Genomic DNA, 17061 nt, shown 5'->3' with positions numbered 1-17061 from the left:
TTCAACACACGTACGATCTGCGTGACGTATCCTCCGTCTTGATCCAGAAAGGAGGAAGGAGAGGTTGATGATGATCCAGCAGCACGACGGTGTGGTGGTGGATGCAGCAGAACTCCGGCAGGGCTTCGCCAAGCTGATGCGGGAGGAGGACGAGGTGTAGCAGGTGGAGGGAGGCGCCAAGACTTGGGGTGCGGCTGCCCTCCCTCCCCCTCCTTTATATAGGCCCCCAGGGGGGGCGCCGGCCCTGGGAGATCAATCTCCCAAGGGGGGGCGGCGGCCAAGGGGGTGGAGTGCCCCCCAAGGCAAGTGGTGCCCCCCCCTCCACCTAGGGTTTCCAACCCTAGGCGCAGAGGGGGCTCAAGGGGGGAGCACCAGCCCACTAGGGGATGGTTCCCCTCCCACTTCAGCCCACGGGGCCCTCTGGGATAGGTGGCCCCACCCGGTGGACCCCCGGGACCCTTCCGGTGGTCCCGGTACAATACCGGGTGACCCCGAAACTTTCCCGATGGCCGAAGCAGCACTTCCTATATAGTTTTCTTTACCTCCGGACCATTCCGGAACTCCTCGTGACGTCCGGGAACTCATCCAGGACTCCGAACAACATTCGGTTTGCCGCATACTCATATTCATACAACCCTAGCGTCACCAAACCTTAAGTGTGTAGACCCTACGGGTTCGGGAGACATGCAGACATGACCGAGACGGTTCTCCGGTCAATAACCAACAGCGGGATCTGGATACCCATGTTGGTTCCCACATACTCCTCGATGATCTCATCGGATGAACCACGATGTCGAGGGTTCAAGCAACCCCGTATACTATTCCCTTTGTCAGATGGTATGTTACTTGCCCGAGACTCGATCATCGGTATCCCAATACCTCGTTCAGTCTCGTTACCGGCAAGTCACTTTACTCGTACTGTAATGCATGATCCTGTGACCAGACACTTGGTCACTTTGAGCTCATTATGATGATGCACTACCGAGTGGGCCCAGTGATACCTCTCCGTAACACGAAGTGACAAATCCCAGTCTCGATCCGTGTCAACCCAACAGACACTTTTGGAGATACCTGTAGTGCACCTTTATAGTCACCCAGTTACGTTGTGACGTTTGGTACACCCAAAGCACTCCTACGGTATCCGGGAGTTACACGATCTCATGGTCTAAGGAAGAGATACTTGACATTGGAAAAGCTCTAGCAAAACGAACTACACGATCTTTGTGCTATGCTTAGGATTGGGTCTTGTCCATCACATCATTCTCCTAATGATGTGATCCCGTTGTCAACGACATCTAATGTCCATAGTCAGGAAACCATGACTATCTGTTGACCAACGAGCTAGTCAACTAGAGGCTTACTAGGGACGTATTGTCGTCTATGTATTCACACATGTATTACGATTTCCGGATAATACAATTATAACATGAATAAAAGACAATTATCATGAACAAGGAAATATAATAATAATCCTTTTATTATTGCCTCTAGGGCATATTTCCAACAGTTTAGCATAAGTTGTTGGTGCACATAGGTGAGCCTAGTTGTTGTAGGTTTTGTGCTTCACAAATTAACCGCTAGGTTTATTCCGCATTTGTTCAAGTCTAAACCGTAATTATTTTAAAGCGCCTATTCACCCCCCCCCCCTCTAGGAGACATCCTCGATCTTTCACTTTCTCTTTTTTTCCATGGTCATCTTCTTTCCCAAATCACCCACACAAACAGCCACCCCCAGCAGCGAACGCTTCCGCCAACCAATGGCCATCGGGCCCCAGCGGCGACCTCGAGCCCGCATCCATGGCGGAGCTACCACGGCCACCCGAAAGCTCGAGGGGCGCGATGGCCATCTAGGATGAGGCGAGGAAAGGCGGGGGACATCGGCCGGCTGGTCGGCAGCGGTGGGGACGACGGGAATCGAGAGCTGGCAACGGTGGCGGTTGACGTGAAACTTCCTTCCCGCCAACGTTTTTTTTGGTATTTTGGGAGCTGAAAATTTTGCCTCTAAAACTCCATATCTTGGGAAATAGGTTGGTTTTAAGGGGAGTGGCATAAATTTTTATAGGACCGGCTATTTTGCGCAGTGGACATTTTTTCGCCCAAAACCATAAGGCTGCGGGTATTTTATAGTTTCGGGCCTTTTACGGGATCTGCTAGAGATGCTCTAAACATACTTTTTCTGGAATAATCAACATACCTACGAGCTTGTCAACCCAAAACAATAGAGGGTGTCTGAAAACACTTTTTCAGATGATTCCTCGTGGAGTATTGTACATTATGACAGACAATATGACAATGTTTGTGTGCCTTAGTTTCCCCGTTGCCTCACAAGCCTAGCCATCTTGCTCTAACATATACGTGGAGAACACAAACTAAGGTGATTCTATTCTCGTAGAGAAAATCCAGGCATTAATTGCAAATTTGACATTGCCAACGTGGAAGCAAATATGACCTAGAAACCTCCTCAAGCTTGGTTTAATTCGAAGCTATGAATCACTAGAAATGAAAAACGTGTGCTTTTTTTGCGGAAAAAAAAGCACACGTTTTTCATTTCTAGTGATTCATAGCTTCGAATTAAACCAAGCTTGAGGAGGTATCTAGGTCATATACTAGCACATAATGTGTGCTAGTTGCTCTAGTTTTCAAATACTAGCACATAATCCTTGATTTATAGAGGGCCATGAGCATGAGGCACGCGTTGGTGGGTGCAGAAGCCTCGAGAGTGATCTCTTCCATTATCTCACAACAGTCCAATTACTTCTTACCTACCTTATGTCCTTGAACTTTATTATAGCTCTCATTCATGCATGCCTGGCATATATATTCTTTCTTTGAAAAATGTGCAATTGAAGATTTGGCACTTGGAAGTGTCAATTCAGATCAAGGGGAGGACAATGTTGATTGGTCGGCATTGTTTCTACAATATTCAACATGTGTAACATCATGTTACTTGTGTCCGAGTATCGTGCTAAGGGTTTAGGCTGTTATATATTACTTGTCATATCAATAGTTCCATTAGAACGTCTGTTCTTCTAGCTATAGATCCCGTTTGGAACACAAGAACTTAAAATGTAGTAGTAGGAAAACACATGACCGAGATGTCATGTAATCTAAATTTCTCCTGGAATCTAAAACACTTGAATACTCCAACATGGTCACTTTGGATACCTGGTAGGAAAAACTCAGGAAATGTAGAAACAAATGGAGAAAACATAAGGTAAGACATCGTGTTTGTTTTCCTCCAAAATTCCATTGGAATTGCCTCATTCCGTAGGAATCTTGGTAAGCCATTCCTTTGTTCCAAACGGCACGTTGTTTTTTTAATAAGAATTCAATACTTCAAAATTCCTAATAGATATTGGAAAACAAATCATGATTGTTAAAGACTACGATGACATAATGATTACATAAATACAAGAACCACAATCTATTTTCTCATACAAGTAACATTGTTCATTTTTAGATTGATTTTCAGATGGCACCATCACAACACTATGAGCCATTCAAAGTTTACATCTGGGAGTGCGGTTTTTTCATGGCAAGAAGATTGATTATGCACTTGCATCAGACAGAACTACACCTGTGTAGAATCTCCTGCAAAAAGAATTAAAGACGAAGTGTACTAGGAGTAACCAATTTCGCATCAATATTTGTATCTTTCTACCCAAAGCTTAAAATTAATGGGCTATCCAGATCCAAACCCACAAAGCTGGATCAGATTCTAAAGGAACGGATCACATACAAGCATGGACCCTAATCTTCAAGCTGGGCGCCGGATGACCGGATGACAAGGACATGGTGAGCAGGACAGATGGACTGCAGCAGCCAGGTGTTGGGGCTATCAAATTTTTCGTTCATTCCAACCCCGTCGAGCAAGGGGAGGAGCATGATGTCCAGCTTCTCCTCCCCGCATCCGCCGACTGAGAGAAAATATGTCAATACGCCATGCATCCCCATCCTTGAACTGCCAATGGCAGGGGTCCTCGCAACGCCGGCGCACCTTATTTTTCTATATGGTGCTCTTTCTAGGTGTTGATGTCTACACTTTACTTCTAAAGATGAGACTTTTTGAGTGACAATAATTAACCACGGCATTGAGATTTCAATCGTGTTGAAAGACCTTGCGTGGTTGAATGCCCAGAACCGGACAAGCAGCCTATGATTGCATGCCTTAGTTCCCTATTGCCTCCCAAGCCTAGCTAGCTTGCTAACATATATGATGGAGATAAAAAATTAAGGCATCCCTATTCTTGCATGCAAAATTTAAGGTCTTCCGTGGACGGGCTCATAGCCCAGTGGTGGTGGCGCTGTGGTTTCGCCCAGACGACCTGAGTTCGATCTCTCTTAGGTCAAATTATGTGTCTCTGCCATAGTGGGCCTGGCCGGTGGAGGTGGTGGCGTGGTTTTGGCGGCGCTCTTCCATCAGCGATGGTACCTGCTAGGCTTGGTCCGACGGTCTTGGGCGGTGTCGAGAGGGTAGTGTGGGCTTTCCTCTGTGTGCGGCTGGACTTCATTCGCGACCGGATGGTACCCACGATGGATGTGTACGGAGGCCCCATATTTGACCATCTTAGTGAAATTTGGGATATATAAGGCAATATGTCATGAGGTTATAGTCTATCACAATTTTGTTATTCTATTTCACTAGTCAAGTTTGAATTGTTGTGTGTGGTCTTTGCTAAAAAATAATGTAAGTATATATCCCACCAAAGGATAAAGAGACTAACACTATTTCAAACGATGACATAGTCTTTGTTTATATACTTTTGTATCTTTTTGAGGTGAGTAAATTTCCAGTCACTCAAATCTTACATATGTATTGTTATTACTGTTTCGTAGATACGTATGTGCAATTAGCTAGGGATTAGTAATAGAAAATATAAGCTAACATTATATATAATTCTACATATATAGTATACTTTCAATAAGGGATTTCTAAGAGGCATGACTATATGGTATAATTGTGCCTATGGTTTCATTTCTTCCTTGACATTGGATATTACTACACTAGATTAGTGGACCAAACAAACCACCAACCCGACTACAATTAATGTCTAGGAACATGTCCTGGCACAATACCATACAATATTATAACAAGTAACCATGCAAGTATGTAAACAACGAGGGATCTGGTAGACAACTTATACATGTGTGTACATGAGGGATCTGGTAGAAAACTTATTGTGTGCAAACATGTGATCTACTATTACTTGGGCTGAAGATTAACATAATCACAAGGACCATAAGGCTCAAATAATTCAGAGAAAAAACCCTTCTTCCTTCTTGGGTTGCATCCCATGTCCTGGCATAGTTGATCATTGTGCCATATATGAACAATTCCAACACATGACCTACGGAAATAGTCTCGAGAGTAGCGCTTCATGAACTTCTCCCATTCAAGGACATCCCTCTGCATTTCTCTGACACTTGGCAATCTGAAACCACCATCCATAAAATGTGATATCCACTTGGACATAAGCTCTGTTGTATAGATATTTGTCAAGCTCTCGGAATAGCTGATGACCGCGAGCTGTGGAATCTTTGGATGGATGCACTCCCTAAAATAAGGGATTAGTGTACTCTTCAAAATCAAGACGTTCAAACTACATAAATATTGTGCATATATAGCGAGGTGATTACCTATAAAGTGGCACGGTCGTTGATGTTGAGCCAACGACTATGCTCTGAAAGTATTCTGATGTGAACATGTCCTTGATATTTTGATCACCGTTGAATCCGGTTCCGAAGATAACAATGTCACTCTTTACTGGAGTACATTCACCTTCAAAATGCACACCTTCTTCACAAAAGCTGAATGTTTTTGACTTCTTAAGAACGATGCTACCTTCTTCCAGATTCTTGTAATGATCCTTTGGTGCAATGGCAGCTACACATGCCACTAATCCCTCAAAAAAGCTATGGTCAGGCACCATGTCATGCTTCCTCATTGCAATTGAGTAGTAGCTCTCAACAAACTTCGAAAAAATCAACCTCTACTCAACACAAACAAGGAAAACACATGCATGTATCGGTTTAATCTAAAACAAAACCATTTAAACAAGTTCAATTAGAATTTAATACAAAAATTATAACATGTAGCCCTACCAGTGGAGTCAAGACAGTAGCCAACATGTTGAGGAGAAAGCCTTCACCAGGCTTGTGAATAAGTAGTTCGGCGAAACGGGTGAGATAGAAATTTGAAATGTGGACGCCCCAAGCATAGTAGTCTGGTATAATCCAACTCTTTGTTCGTACTACCATCGTGCATGGTTTTTCGGTACCTAAAAAATAAATAAACAATTAGTAATAAAATCTTGGCATTTCTATTTTTGTTTTATTGAGGCAACTATGTAACCCAAGACTTTATAACCAAGGTAGACAATGACACATTTAATAAAGCAAAAATCGTCTACATATTGTAACACTTAGGTTTAACACTAATTAAGTTTGATATATCAACCTTCATGCAAGAGGAAAGGAGATAATCATATTGTAAGAAAGTGGCATCGTCTACATACCATTGACGTTGGCACACTCATTTGCAATGTCTACTGCTGATCTCAGGTAGCCAATAACAGTCACATGCTTGTCCTTGATCATATCTCTAGCATTTTTGCCTCCCATTTTTGAGTACTCCATGGAGTGGATCACTTTCCCGTCAAACACTTCTGGGCCTTTGCCAACTGGAAATGTAGGTATGTTGGGCACACCACTGAACCTCCCAATACAAAGGATCACAAAGTCTGCCTTGTGTACCTGAAAAGAAGGCAAATAGAATTGCACAGACTATTTGATTTATGAACATTGTTTCATTTACCTGGAAGGTTAAGTCTAGAAAAATATACTCCGAGTTAACAAAATACTACTCTCTCCAATCCATATTACTTGTCGCTCAAATGGATGTATCTAGCACTAAAATACTGCTAGATACATCCCTTTGAGCGACAAGTAACAAGGATCGAAGGGAGTATTAAAATTGCTTGTCCCTTAGCCAATCTATACGCATTACATTTGGAAAATGGTGCACATATATTCCCTGATTTTAATTTTCTTGGTGTAGCGTGTTTTCATAGAAATACTGATGTTATGGTACCTATGTAGAAACATCTTAGAGAGTAAAATTTCCGCACTTCTAAAGTTATGTTGCATGTGTACAATAAAAACATGGTCTGATAGTTTAGTTGACTCCTTCTTCGCTTCCAGGGTATAGTCTGATCGTAGGATTACCATCGATTGTATCTGGGTGTTTGTCGTGTTGTTCGATTGTAAAAGCTGGACATCCTACATAACTAAATAGGTGGTCCTCGCTAACTCATTTCTCTCAACGTGCAAGCATGCATATGATCGGTGCCGGGTGATTTTTTTTAGATGTCGGTTATGTGTTGATGGTAGAGGAGTGTTGGTACTGTAATAATTCATGGAACCGTACTTTGCTATTATTCCCTTACTAGCTAGGAATTTATGGTTGCAGTGACCTCAGTAGCACCCCAAATCCTGGGTTCGACTACCCGTGGGAGCGGATTTAAACAAGCCTGGAAAAAAATATAGAATACAGGACTGTAGGGCTGTTGCCCTATAGTAACTAGTAAACAAAAGTCTTTGATTCCTGCTCCTAGTTTTTTCCCTGAGATTCGGAAGGCTAGTGGTCATCCAAGCTTCAATCTAGAACGTCAAAGATGAGAGGTTACTAGTACATGGAGTATCACTTGAAGTCAGAAGATAAGAAAAGTAGATGTTGATTTATTCACATCCAGTGGTCACATGCCATTTTTTGGGGAGTAGGTGGTGTTAGGTTGATCTCTCCCGTGTGGGCCCAACGGCCCAACGGACCCCTGATCCGCGCCCTGATCGGGGGCGCCCAACCACAATATGGTTGACGGGCCCCTGTCACGCAGCGCTACATAAAGAGGTGGGGGCCGGCGGCACGCAGTACGAGGTTCACCGCGTTGCCAGGCTCCCCACCGAAAACCCCGACCCGATCTAGGTCTAGCGCTGACAGTGACGGGAAGCTCCGCCGCCGCCACTTCCCACACATCTCCGCCATCCACTCCCTGCCATCACCGGCCACCGTCACCATGGCCGGCACTGGGAGTTCCTTATCTGCACCTGAACAAGGTAGGTTCACCGGATCTCCTAGCCCACTCCGATCTAAGGATCTATCAATGGTATGAGGTAGCCAGATTGGGCTAGCAGATTTTCGGTACAAAGATAAAAGAGAGAAACAAAAAGAGATCCCCTCCCAAAGAACCCTAGAAGGGCAAAGAAACCTAAAAGAAAAGTTGTGCCGCCGTCATGGCCGCACCTGTTCCTCTCGATCCGGACGCGTATCGGCAAGCCGAGGCGTCGGAAGAAGAACACCACCCCGAGAGGGGCAAAGGGCGCCGCTCGCCAAACCGCTCGACGGTGGCGCGCTCACCACGAGGGAACGCGCCACCGGCGAAGGGGATGGCAACGGACGCCGCAGAAACGGGTGTTCCACCGTCGAACGCACAGGGGGAGCAGAGTTTGACTCTGCTCGTGGCTCTCTCTCTCTCTAAGAAGGAGGCGTGAGGTGGAAGGAGAAAACGGGGAAAGGGAGAAGCTCGCGTGGCGCGGTGGCCTATCGCCGTCGCCGGCGGCCGGCGGAGTCCCGACAGCGCTGCAGGCGCCTGTCTATCTCTGTCAAAGAGAAAACGGAGAGGGGAGGGAAGGGAGAAGGGACTGTCTCGTCAGGGCGCCGCCCTGGATCGCCGCTCCGCCCTGGCTCGCCGCGCAGGCGGTGGCTCGCGCACCGGGGACCGAGCGGGCGGGCGAGAGAGGAGCGAGCGGCCGAGAGCGGCGCGAGCGGTCGAGAGAGAGATCGAGAAAGAGTGGGGGCGCTAGGGTTGGATTGGGGTCGGACTCGCTGTTTTGTTCGAGCGAAACGGGCGCCTGGCCGTCGGATCTCCAGAGACGGCTCAGATCGAAACCCTAACCCGTTGCAGGCCACTTGGGCCAAAACTGGAGGCGCTGGGTTTAGGGTTTAGGGTTTAGGGTTAGGGTTAGGGTTTAGGGTTTAGGGTTTAGGGTTTAGGGTTTGTCTGTCCAGTGTTTTGGGGCAGATTGAAAATAGTTTTTTCTATGCAAAGCTTTTTCCAACGAAATATTTTGTTTAGAAAACAGAAAAGTAGAAAAGTTTCTGGAAATATAAAAGAAATTTTCCAGAGAAAGAAATGTTCATGAATTTTTATAGTGAAAATTAAAAAGTTCATGATTTTTTAATTTTGTCAAAGAAAAGTTTTCTGCAAAGAGTAAAAAGTTCATGAATTTTTATTCATGTTTTTCCGCTGCGTAGAGAATTAATATTACTCTTTTTTTGAAAATAAAAGTTTAAAAGAATTATGTTTTTAAGAGCATGTTAAAGTGATATTAAAATAAATATGATTGTGTTATTTTTTATGACCAATGTTATTAATAACATGATCATGTTTTATTATTGAGATTTAGAGGTGCATTTATTTCTAATATTCTGCCCAACGGTAATATAGATTTAATTGCATAGACAATTGTATGTTTAATTTGACCAACGTTAGATTATTGCATATGATTGTTTATTGATGTCACTTAAATTGTGATTTCAGGAGGCTTTCACTTGATGAGTTGCCTAAAAGAAGTTCCGACACTCAGAGGTGACAACCACACTGAGTGGAGGAAGAAAGTTTAACTGGCATTTATTTGTGCTGATCTTGACTGGGTTGTGGTGAAACCACAGCCGGTCAGATCCACAGAGCCAGTAAGAGAGGCCACTGATGATGATGCTGCATGGGCTAAAAAGAAGGGGGCCTATGCTCCTTTGGAGCAGTCCTGCCTCATAGATAACCAAAAGTGGGTCAATGCAAACAAAAAGTGCATGGCTTTTATAAAGAATACAATTGAGAGCGCCATTGTGGGCTCCATTGCAGAGTGCACTTCCGCAGGGGAGTTGCTTACAAAGATAAAGAGCCAGTTCACTGGCTCTTCAAAGATCTATGCCACCCAGGTGTTAGAGCAACTGGTGACAGAACGCTACACAGGTGGTAGTCGTGGAATAAGAGAGCACATCCTCAGGATGAGTAATATGGCAGCAAAGCTCAAGCCCATGGATGCGGATCTGGAGATCAAACCAGCGCTCCTGGTCCACCTGGTCATGGCTTCACTGCCACAGGAGTTGGCAACTTTTGTTGTAAACTATAATATGTCACCTGAAACATGGGACATTGAAAAGACAATAGCAATGTGTGTCCAAGAAGAGGACAGACTCAAAGCCGCACATGGTGGTTCAATCAACTATGTGAAGGATTGGAAGAAAAAGAACTACAATCAAAACAACAAAAGTTCTCCTTCAAAGAATGGAAAAGCCCCCTATCAGCATCAGCATCAGCAACAACCTTTCTCAGTGGACAAAGACACGTGTCTCCACTGCAAGCAGAAAGGGCATTACAAGAAAGACTGCGCTGCTTGGCTGAAGTCAGTCATGGCAAAAAGAGGTAACAATATAGTTTCATTTGTCAATGAATCCTTGTATACACAGTTTTCAAAATCCACTTGGTGGATTGATTCAGGAGCAACTGTTCATGTTGCAAATTCTTTACAGGGATTCCATTCGACGCGAACTACGCTAAGAAGCGAAAGACGCATTGAAGTGGCAAACGGAGTTGAAGCAGAAGTTGAAGCTGTCGGTGACATCTCCTTGGAGTTAGCTGGCGGATTCAATCTTCTACTTAGAGATGTTTTATTTGTTCCATCATGTCATAGAAACTTAATTAGTGTTTCTTGTTTGGACAAAGATAATTATGAATGTCATTTTGGACATGGCAAGTGTGCCATTTGGTATAATAATGCTTATGTGGGTGATGCTTTACTCCATGATGAGCTTTATTTGTTATCACTTCGTGAAAAAGTTTATTCCGTTTGCAATGTGAAAGAAAATGTTTCCGCGTCGAATAAAGAGCAAAAGAAAAGAAAAAGAACATTCGACTCATCGAAATTATGGCACTGTCGCTTGGGCCATATTTCGAAGGGGAGAATAGAAAGATTAGTCAAAAGTGAAATTCTTCCTCCGTTAGAATTTTCAGACTTAGAACAATGCATAGATTGCGTTAAAGGAAAGTACGTAAAACAAATCAAAAAAGGTGCAATCCATAGCACAGGCACACTAGAAATCATCCACACTGATATTTGTGGACCATTTCCGGTGAAAAGTGTGGATGGATATGACTCGTTCATAACATTCACAGATGATTACTCTCGCTATGGATATATTTATCCAATCAAAGAAAGATCTGAAGCGTTGGATAAATTTAAAATATTCAAAGCTGAAGTTGAAAATCAGCATGATAAAAGAATAAAGATAGTTAGGTCCGACCGTGGGGGAGAGTACTACGGTCGGCACACTCCATATGGCCAAGTCCCTGGACCTTTTGCAAAGTTCTTGCAGGAGACTGGCATAGTTGCCCAGTATTCAATGCCGGGCGAACCTCAGCAAAATGGAGTAGCTGAAAGGCGCAACCGTACACTTATGGATATGGTGCGCAGCATGATGAGTTATTCCAACTTGCCATTGGGATTATGGATGGAGGCGCTTAAAACCGCCATTCACATTCTCAATAGAGTACCAAGCAAGTCGGTGCCCAAAACACCGTACGAGCTATGGACAGGAAGGGTGCCATCCCTACAACACTTCAGGGTGTGGGGGTGCCCTGCTGAGGCCAAAATGTTTAATCCAAACATTGGAAAGTTAGATCCCAAAACAGTGAGTTGCCACTTCATTGGCTATCCAGACAGATCAAAGGGTTTTCGTTTCTACTGCCCAGACAGATATACAAAGTTTGTAGAAACGAGACATGCAGTCTTCTTAGAGGACGAAATGATGAGGGGGAGCTTGGTAGCTCGGAAAATTGATCTTGAGGAGAAGAGGGTGCATGCACCTAATCCGATGATCCAGGAGCCATTTTTCTCACTACCAGTTGCAACTCCACCCATGACAACTATGGGGGCAGACCCGGAACCTGTCCGTCAGGAGCCGACTGAACCCGTTGTTGAGCATGAAAGGGAGGTGCAACAGCAAATTTTAGAAGAAGTGCCAGAAGTTGAGGCACAGAATGTGCCAGAAACTGAGGCCCTTAGAAGGTCTACAAGACCAAGAAAGTCAGCTATTTCTACTGACTTTAAAGTTTATAACACAGAAATGGTTCATATGGAAAAAGATCCCACCTCATATGAAGAAGCCATGAGAAGCCCTCATTCATCGATGTGGATGAAGGCAATGGAAGACGAGATGAAATCAATGAGTTCCAAAGATGTTTGGGACTTAGAGGAAATTCCTAAAGGAGCCAAATCAGTAGGCTGCAAATGGGTCTACAAAATTAAGTATGACTCTAAAGGGAATATAGAAAAATATAAAGCACGACTCGTGGCAAAAGGATTTACACAAAGAGAAGGGATAGATTACAAAGAGACATTTTCTCCGGTCTCATGTAAGGATTCCTTCAGAATCATAATGGCATTAGTTGCTCATTTTGATTTAGAGTTACATCAAATGGATGTAAAGACGGCATTTCTCAACGGAGATTTAAAAGAAAATGTCTACATGAAACAGCCCAAGGGTTTTATCATGGAAGGCAAGGAAAATATGGGATGCCGCCTAAAGAAATCCATTTATGGATTAAAGCAAGCCTCTAGGCAGTGGTATTTAAAGTTTAATCAAACGATTAAAAGTTTTGGATTTAAAGAAAATATTGAGGATAACTGCATTTATGCAAAGTTTAAAAATGGGAAATATATTTTCCTAATCTTGTATGTGGATGACATTCTGCTTGCTAGCAGTGATGTTAGTCTACTACAAGAAACAAAGAAGTTCTTATCCTCGAATTTTGACATAACAGATCTTGGTGAAGCATCATATGTTTTGGGCATAGAAATTCACCGAGATAGAAACAATGGAGTCTTAGGACTATCGCAGAAAGCATATTTGGAGAAGGTTCTTAAAAAGTATAATATGCATGCGAGTAAAGCCACACCTGCTCCTATAGTTAAGGGCGATAATTTTGGGAAATTTCAATGTCCCAAGAATCAGTATGAGATCGATCAAATGAAAGGAGTACCATATGCTTCGGCAGTTGGCAGCTTACAGTATGCACAAGTGTGCACTCGCCCTGACTTAGCCTTTATCACCGGGGTACTCGGTAGATATCAAGAGAATCCAGGCATAGAGCACTGGAAGATGGTAAAGAAAGCATTGCGTTATGCGCAAGGCACGAAGGACTACATGCTAACATACAGGAGATCTGATTCCCTAGAGATAAAAGGGTATTCAGACGCAGATTTTGCGGGGGACAAAGATGATAGAAAATCCACGTCAGGATACGTATTCACCCTCGCTGGGGGAGCTATTTCGTGGAAAAGCTCCAAACAGTCGACAGTTGCATCATCCACGATGTATGCAGAATTCATAGCATGCTTCGAAGCCACGGGGCAGGCGATATGGCTAAAGAAATTTGTACCCGACTTGAAAGTGGTAGATTGTATTCACAAACCACTAAAGATGTACTGCGACAATCAGCCCGCGGTATTTTACGCTCACAACAACAAGTCGAGTAATGCTGCCAAAACAATAGAGATAAAGTATTATGTTGTGAAAGATAAAATCCAGGATCAAACTATAAGTCTCGAGCATATAAAGACAAAAGATATGCTTGCGGATCCGCTAACGAAAGGCTTACCACCCAATGTGTTCAAGGAACACTTAGCCGGCATGGGTTTAAGGGAAAGCCTTATGATTCCTGGATAGGCCCAAAAGGAACAGAATTTGTTTCTGAACAAAACGTATGTTGTAGCTGTATGATTCTATCGGCATTTAAGCTGTGACGATGAAACATGCTCTATGTACCAATATGTGATGAAACAAATAAACTAGAAAGTATAAGGTTAAAAGTAAAGTTGAGATCAAGGGGGAGAATGTTAGGTTGATCTCTCCCGTGTGGGCCCAACGGCTAAACGGACCCCTGATCCGCGCCCTGATCGGGGGCGCCCAACCACAATATGGTTGACGGGCCCCTGTCACGCAGCGCTACATAAAGAGGTGGGGGCCGGCGGCACGCAGTACGAGGTTCACCACGTTGCCAGGCTCCCCACCGAAAACCCCGACCCGATCTAGGTCTAGCGCTGACAGTGACGGGAAGCTCCGCCGCCGCCACTGCCCACACACCGCCGCCATCCACTCCCTGCCATCACCGGCCACCGTCACCATGGCCGGCACCGGGAGTTCCTCATCTGCACCTGTACAAGGTAGGTTCACCGGATCTCCTAGCCCACTCCGATCTAAGGATCTATCAGGTGGCACCTCCATGTGTGAGTGTGACGTTCATGTGCCGAGAAATCAAATTAGTAGGTGCAGCATATTATCATCATCAAATAAAGGCAAACGGATCAATATCACCGACATCCGACAGTGCAGTGTGCTGTTCTGAGCGCACCAATGGTGCCGTGTAAGCAGGGGCACACACAGTATATACGTACCTTGGAAGTATGTGCAAACTGGTTGAGCCCTTACCTCCATGAGACCGTCGACGTCGGCCACCGTGAGCTGCCACTCGCCGTCGCCGGAACCAAACGCCTCGCCGCACCCAGCCCAGTCCTCCCACGCCGCCACCTCCTCCTCGCCGACGCCCACATACTCCATCCCGACCACCCTGCAGCCGAACCTGATGCAGTCGAGCACGCCGAAGTGGCGTGTGTAGGCGTCGAGGTAGTCGGCGACCTGGCGGTGGTCCGGGAACACCTCCGTGACAGACTCCGGCCACGGGAAGTCGGAGTACTGGAACATGGGCCGTGGCGTCTGGAGCCTGGTGCACTCTGGTGCGTGCGCCCACACGCCGCCGAGGACGGTGTCCGCCTCGAAGACGGCCGGCCGACAGCCGCGCTCCAGGAGGTGCTTGCACGCCGCCAGGCCACTCAGGCCGGCGCCGACGATGGCCACCCTCTTCTTGTCCATGGCTGACCTTGTTGTGTGCGTGCGACGGTGTCACGGACTCACGCTAAGAATGGCGTCCCGCTGTGATGGCTAAGCGTGGTGGTGTTGATAGCTAATCAAGCTCTGTGTTGGGCTGGTGGCATAATGAACGAGTTTTCCTCGTCGCACCATTGCCGCCGTCTCTTTCGATGGCTTGTACACTGGATCCAGAACCACCGGTGTTAAGAAAATATCTTATATATCGCGAAGAGATTTTTTTTTCACTATATTATTGGGATATAAATTAATTAGGATCATCCCACTAATTTAGACTCTAATATAGCCGTCCCACTATTTTTTTACGAGAACCTTCCAATCTATTCATTTTCAATCATGTGAGTACAACGAACATTAAAAATAATAAAACATTCAGATTTATAGACCACCTAGCGACGGACTACAAGCACTGAAGCGAGCTGAAGACGCGCCACCGTCATCGCCCCCTCCCCCCCCCCCCTTGCCAAAGCCGGACACAACTTGTTGTAGTAGGCAGTCGGGAAGTCGTCGCGTTAAGGCCCCCATAGGACCGTCAGAACAACCACCTCCGCTGATGAAGAGAAGTTTAGATCGGAAGGATCCAACCTAAGGACACTGGAACAAAGACGAACAAATCCGTGCAGATCCACCATAGATAACCATCAACCAAATCCCACAAGATCCACCGGAGACACACCTCCACACGCCGTCCGACGGTACTAGACGCACCACCGAGACGGGGCTAGGCGGGAGAACCTTATTCCATCTTCAAGAAGCCGTCGCTGTCTATCCTAACAAAACTTGAAGAAGCACCTAAAAACGGAGCCCTCCTGCCGGCAAGGGCCAGGATCCAGCATGCACCCATGGCCCTAAGGCCACAGGAGAAGTGGCAGATAGGCTGCGCCACTGACAGGAGGCGGAAACCCTAGCTTCTTATTATTGTGTAAACGCCTATTTCTCTACCTTCTAGTCATCCCACTAATTGAGTATATACCAACCTAGGAGAGTCATCCACTACATTATTAGTGGGATGACCATATTAGAGATTGTTTTCACTATATTATTATGACTCCTATATAAATTAGTGGGATGACTCTCCTAAACATGCGGGGTATCATCTAGTTCATTTAGCTCTTCTCATTGTAACTTAAGGCTCTCTTCCGCGTGGAAAGCTATTCTGAAGGTAAAAAAGTACTATATGGCCGGCAGAAAAACAGAAATCATCCGGTGTCCATGGGTGCACTGCCCCATCCCTCTATCTGCCGTTCATTCACCCCATACCATCCAACGGTGACCCCTTAAAAACCGTCATTGGTATTGTACATTCATCTGAAGCAGAAGTACAAATAGGAGAGTCATGGTAGCAAGCCAGAAGCTAGACAAGTGAATGCAATAGATGCATGCAGCAAGAGTAACGAGCAATGCTTTGGCTAGGACTCTAGCACACGTGCAGGGCTATATGGAGTAGCTTCAACCGTTCAACAGAGAGTTTTTCGGTGCGATAATATGGTATGTTTTGCCTGGTAATATATATGAATTTTTCTTGCAAAATTTTCCGAACATATTGTTCTTGCAAACTCAGCAGAAGATTCCCTTGCAATTTTTTCTTGCAAAATTATTCTTACACAGTTTACTTGCAAAATGCATATCCTCTTGCAAATTTTTGTTGCATAAATTTTCTTACAAAATAATCTTGCAAAATGCAGGTTTGCTTGCAAAAATTTATAGGGCCAGTAGATGATAGATATGCAAGTCAGATTGCCAGTACACGTAGCAGCTATCTCCCATCTAACTTGTGGGGTACCGTACATGCAGTGTACCAGCTCCTGCAAGGCTGCAACATATGTACTACAATGAAGCTTCTTTACCTATTTCATGCTATTATGAACTGGTATACTTACTTAGGGCCTCACCGTCGGATTGGCATCCAACGAACCACAAAAGTGGGGCACCGAACCCCGTAGTCACCAGATCCACACTCGTAGAAAAATCATGCTAAACTCTCACAACATTGCCAGGTTGTGGACGGATCTTTTGAACAATAATGCCTCCTTGTGTATTAAGTTTCCGTTGCTGTTCAA

The 17061-nt window shown here is 45.0% G+C and overlaps 1 protein-coding gene across 1 annotated transcript; it reads right to left on the bottom strand.

Annotated features, from left to right (window-relative positions):
* Positions 1-5002: 5002 nt before the first annotated feature.
* LOC123040376 (probable flavin-containing monooxygenase 1) lies at positions 5003-15133 on the bottom strand. Its single transcript, XM_044463240.1, has 5 exons — positions 14546-15133; positions 6516-6753; positions 6103-6278; positions 5638-5990; positions 5003-5555 (listed from the first exon to the last, which is right to left on the bottom strand). Exons 1-5 carry the CDS (start codon positions 14984-14986, stop codon positions 5204-5206), a joined length of 1560 nt encoding a protein of 519 aa, XP_044319175.1. The 5' UTR covers positions 14987-15133; the 3' UTR covers positions 5003-5203.
* Between the last annotated feature and the right edge of the window lie 1928 nt (positions 15134-17061).

Source organism: Triticum aestivum, chromosome 2B (assembly GCF_018294505.1).
Source record: "Triticum aestivum cultivar Chinese Spring chromosome 2B, IWGSC CS RefSeq v2.1, whole genome shotgun sequence".
Classification (NCBI taxonomy): Eukaryota; Viridiplantae; Streptophyta; class Magnoliopsida; order Poales; family Poaceae; genus Triticum; species Triticum aestivum.
The sequence above is the reverse complement of the archived record's forward strand: the minus strand, read 5'-3'. Positions and strand labels throughout refer to the sequence as shown.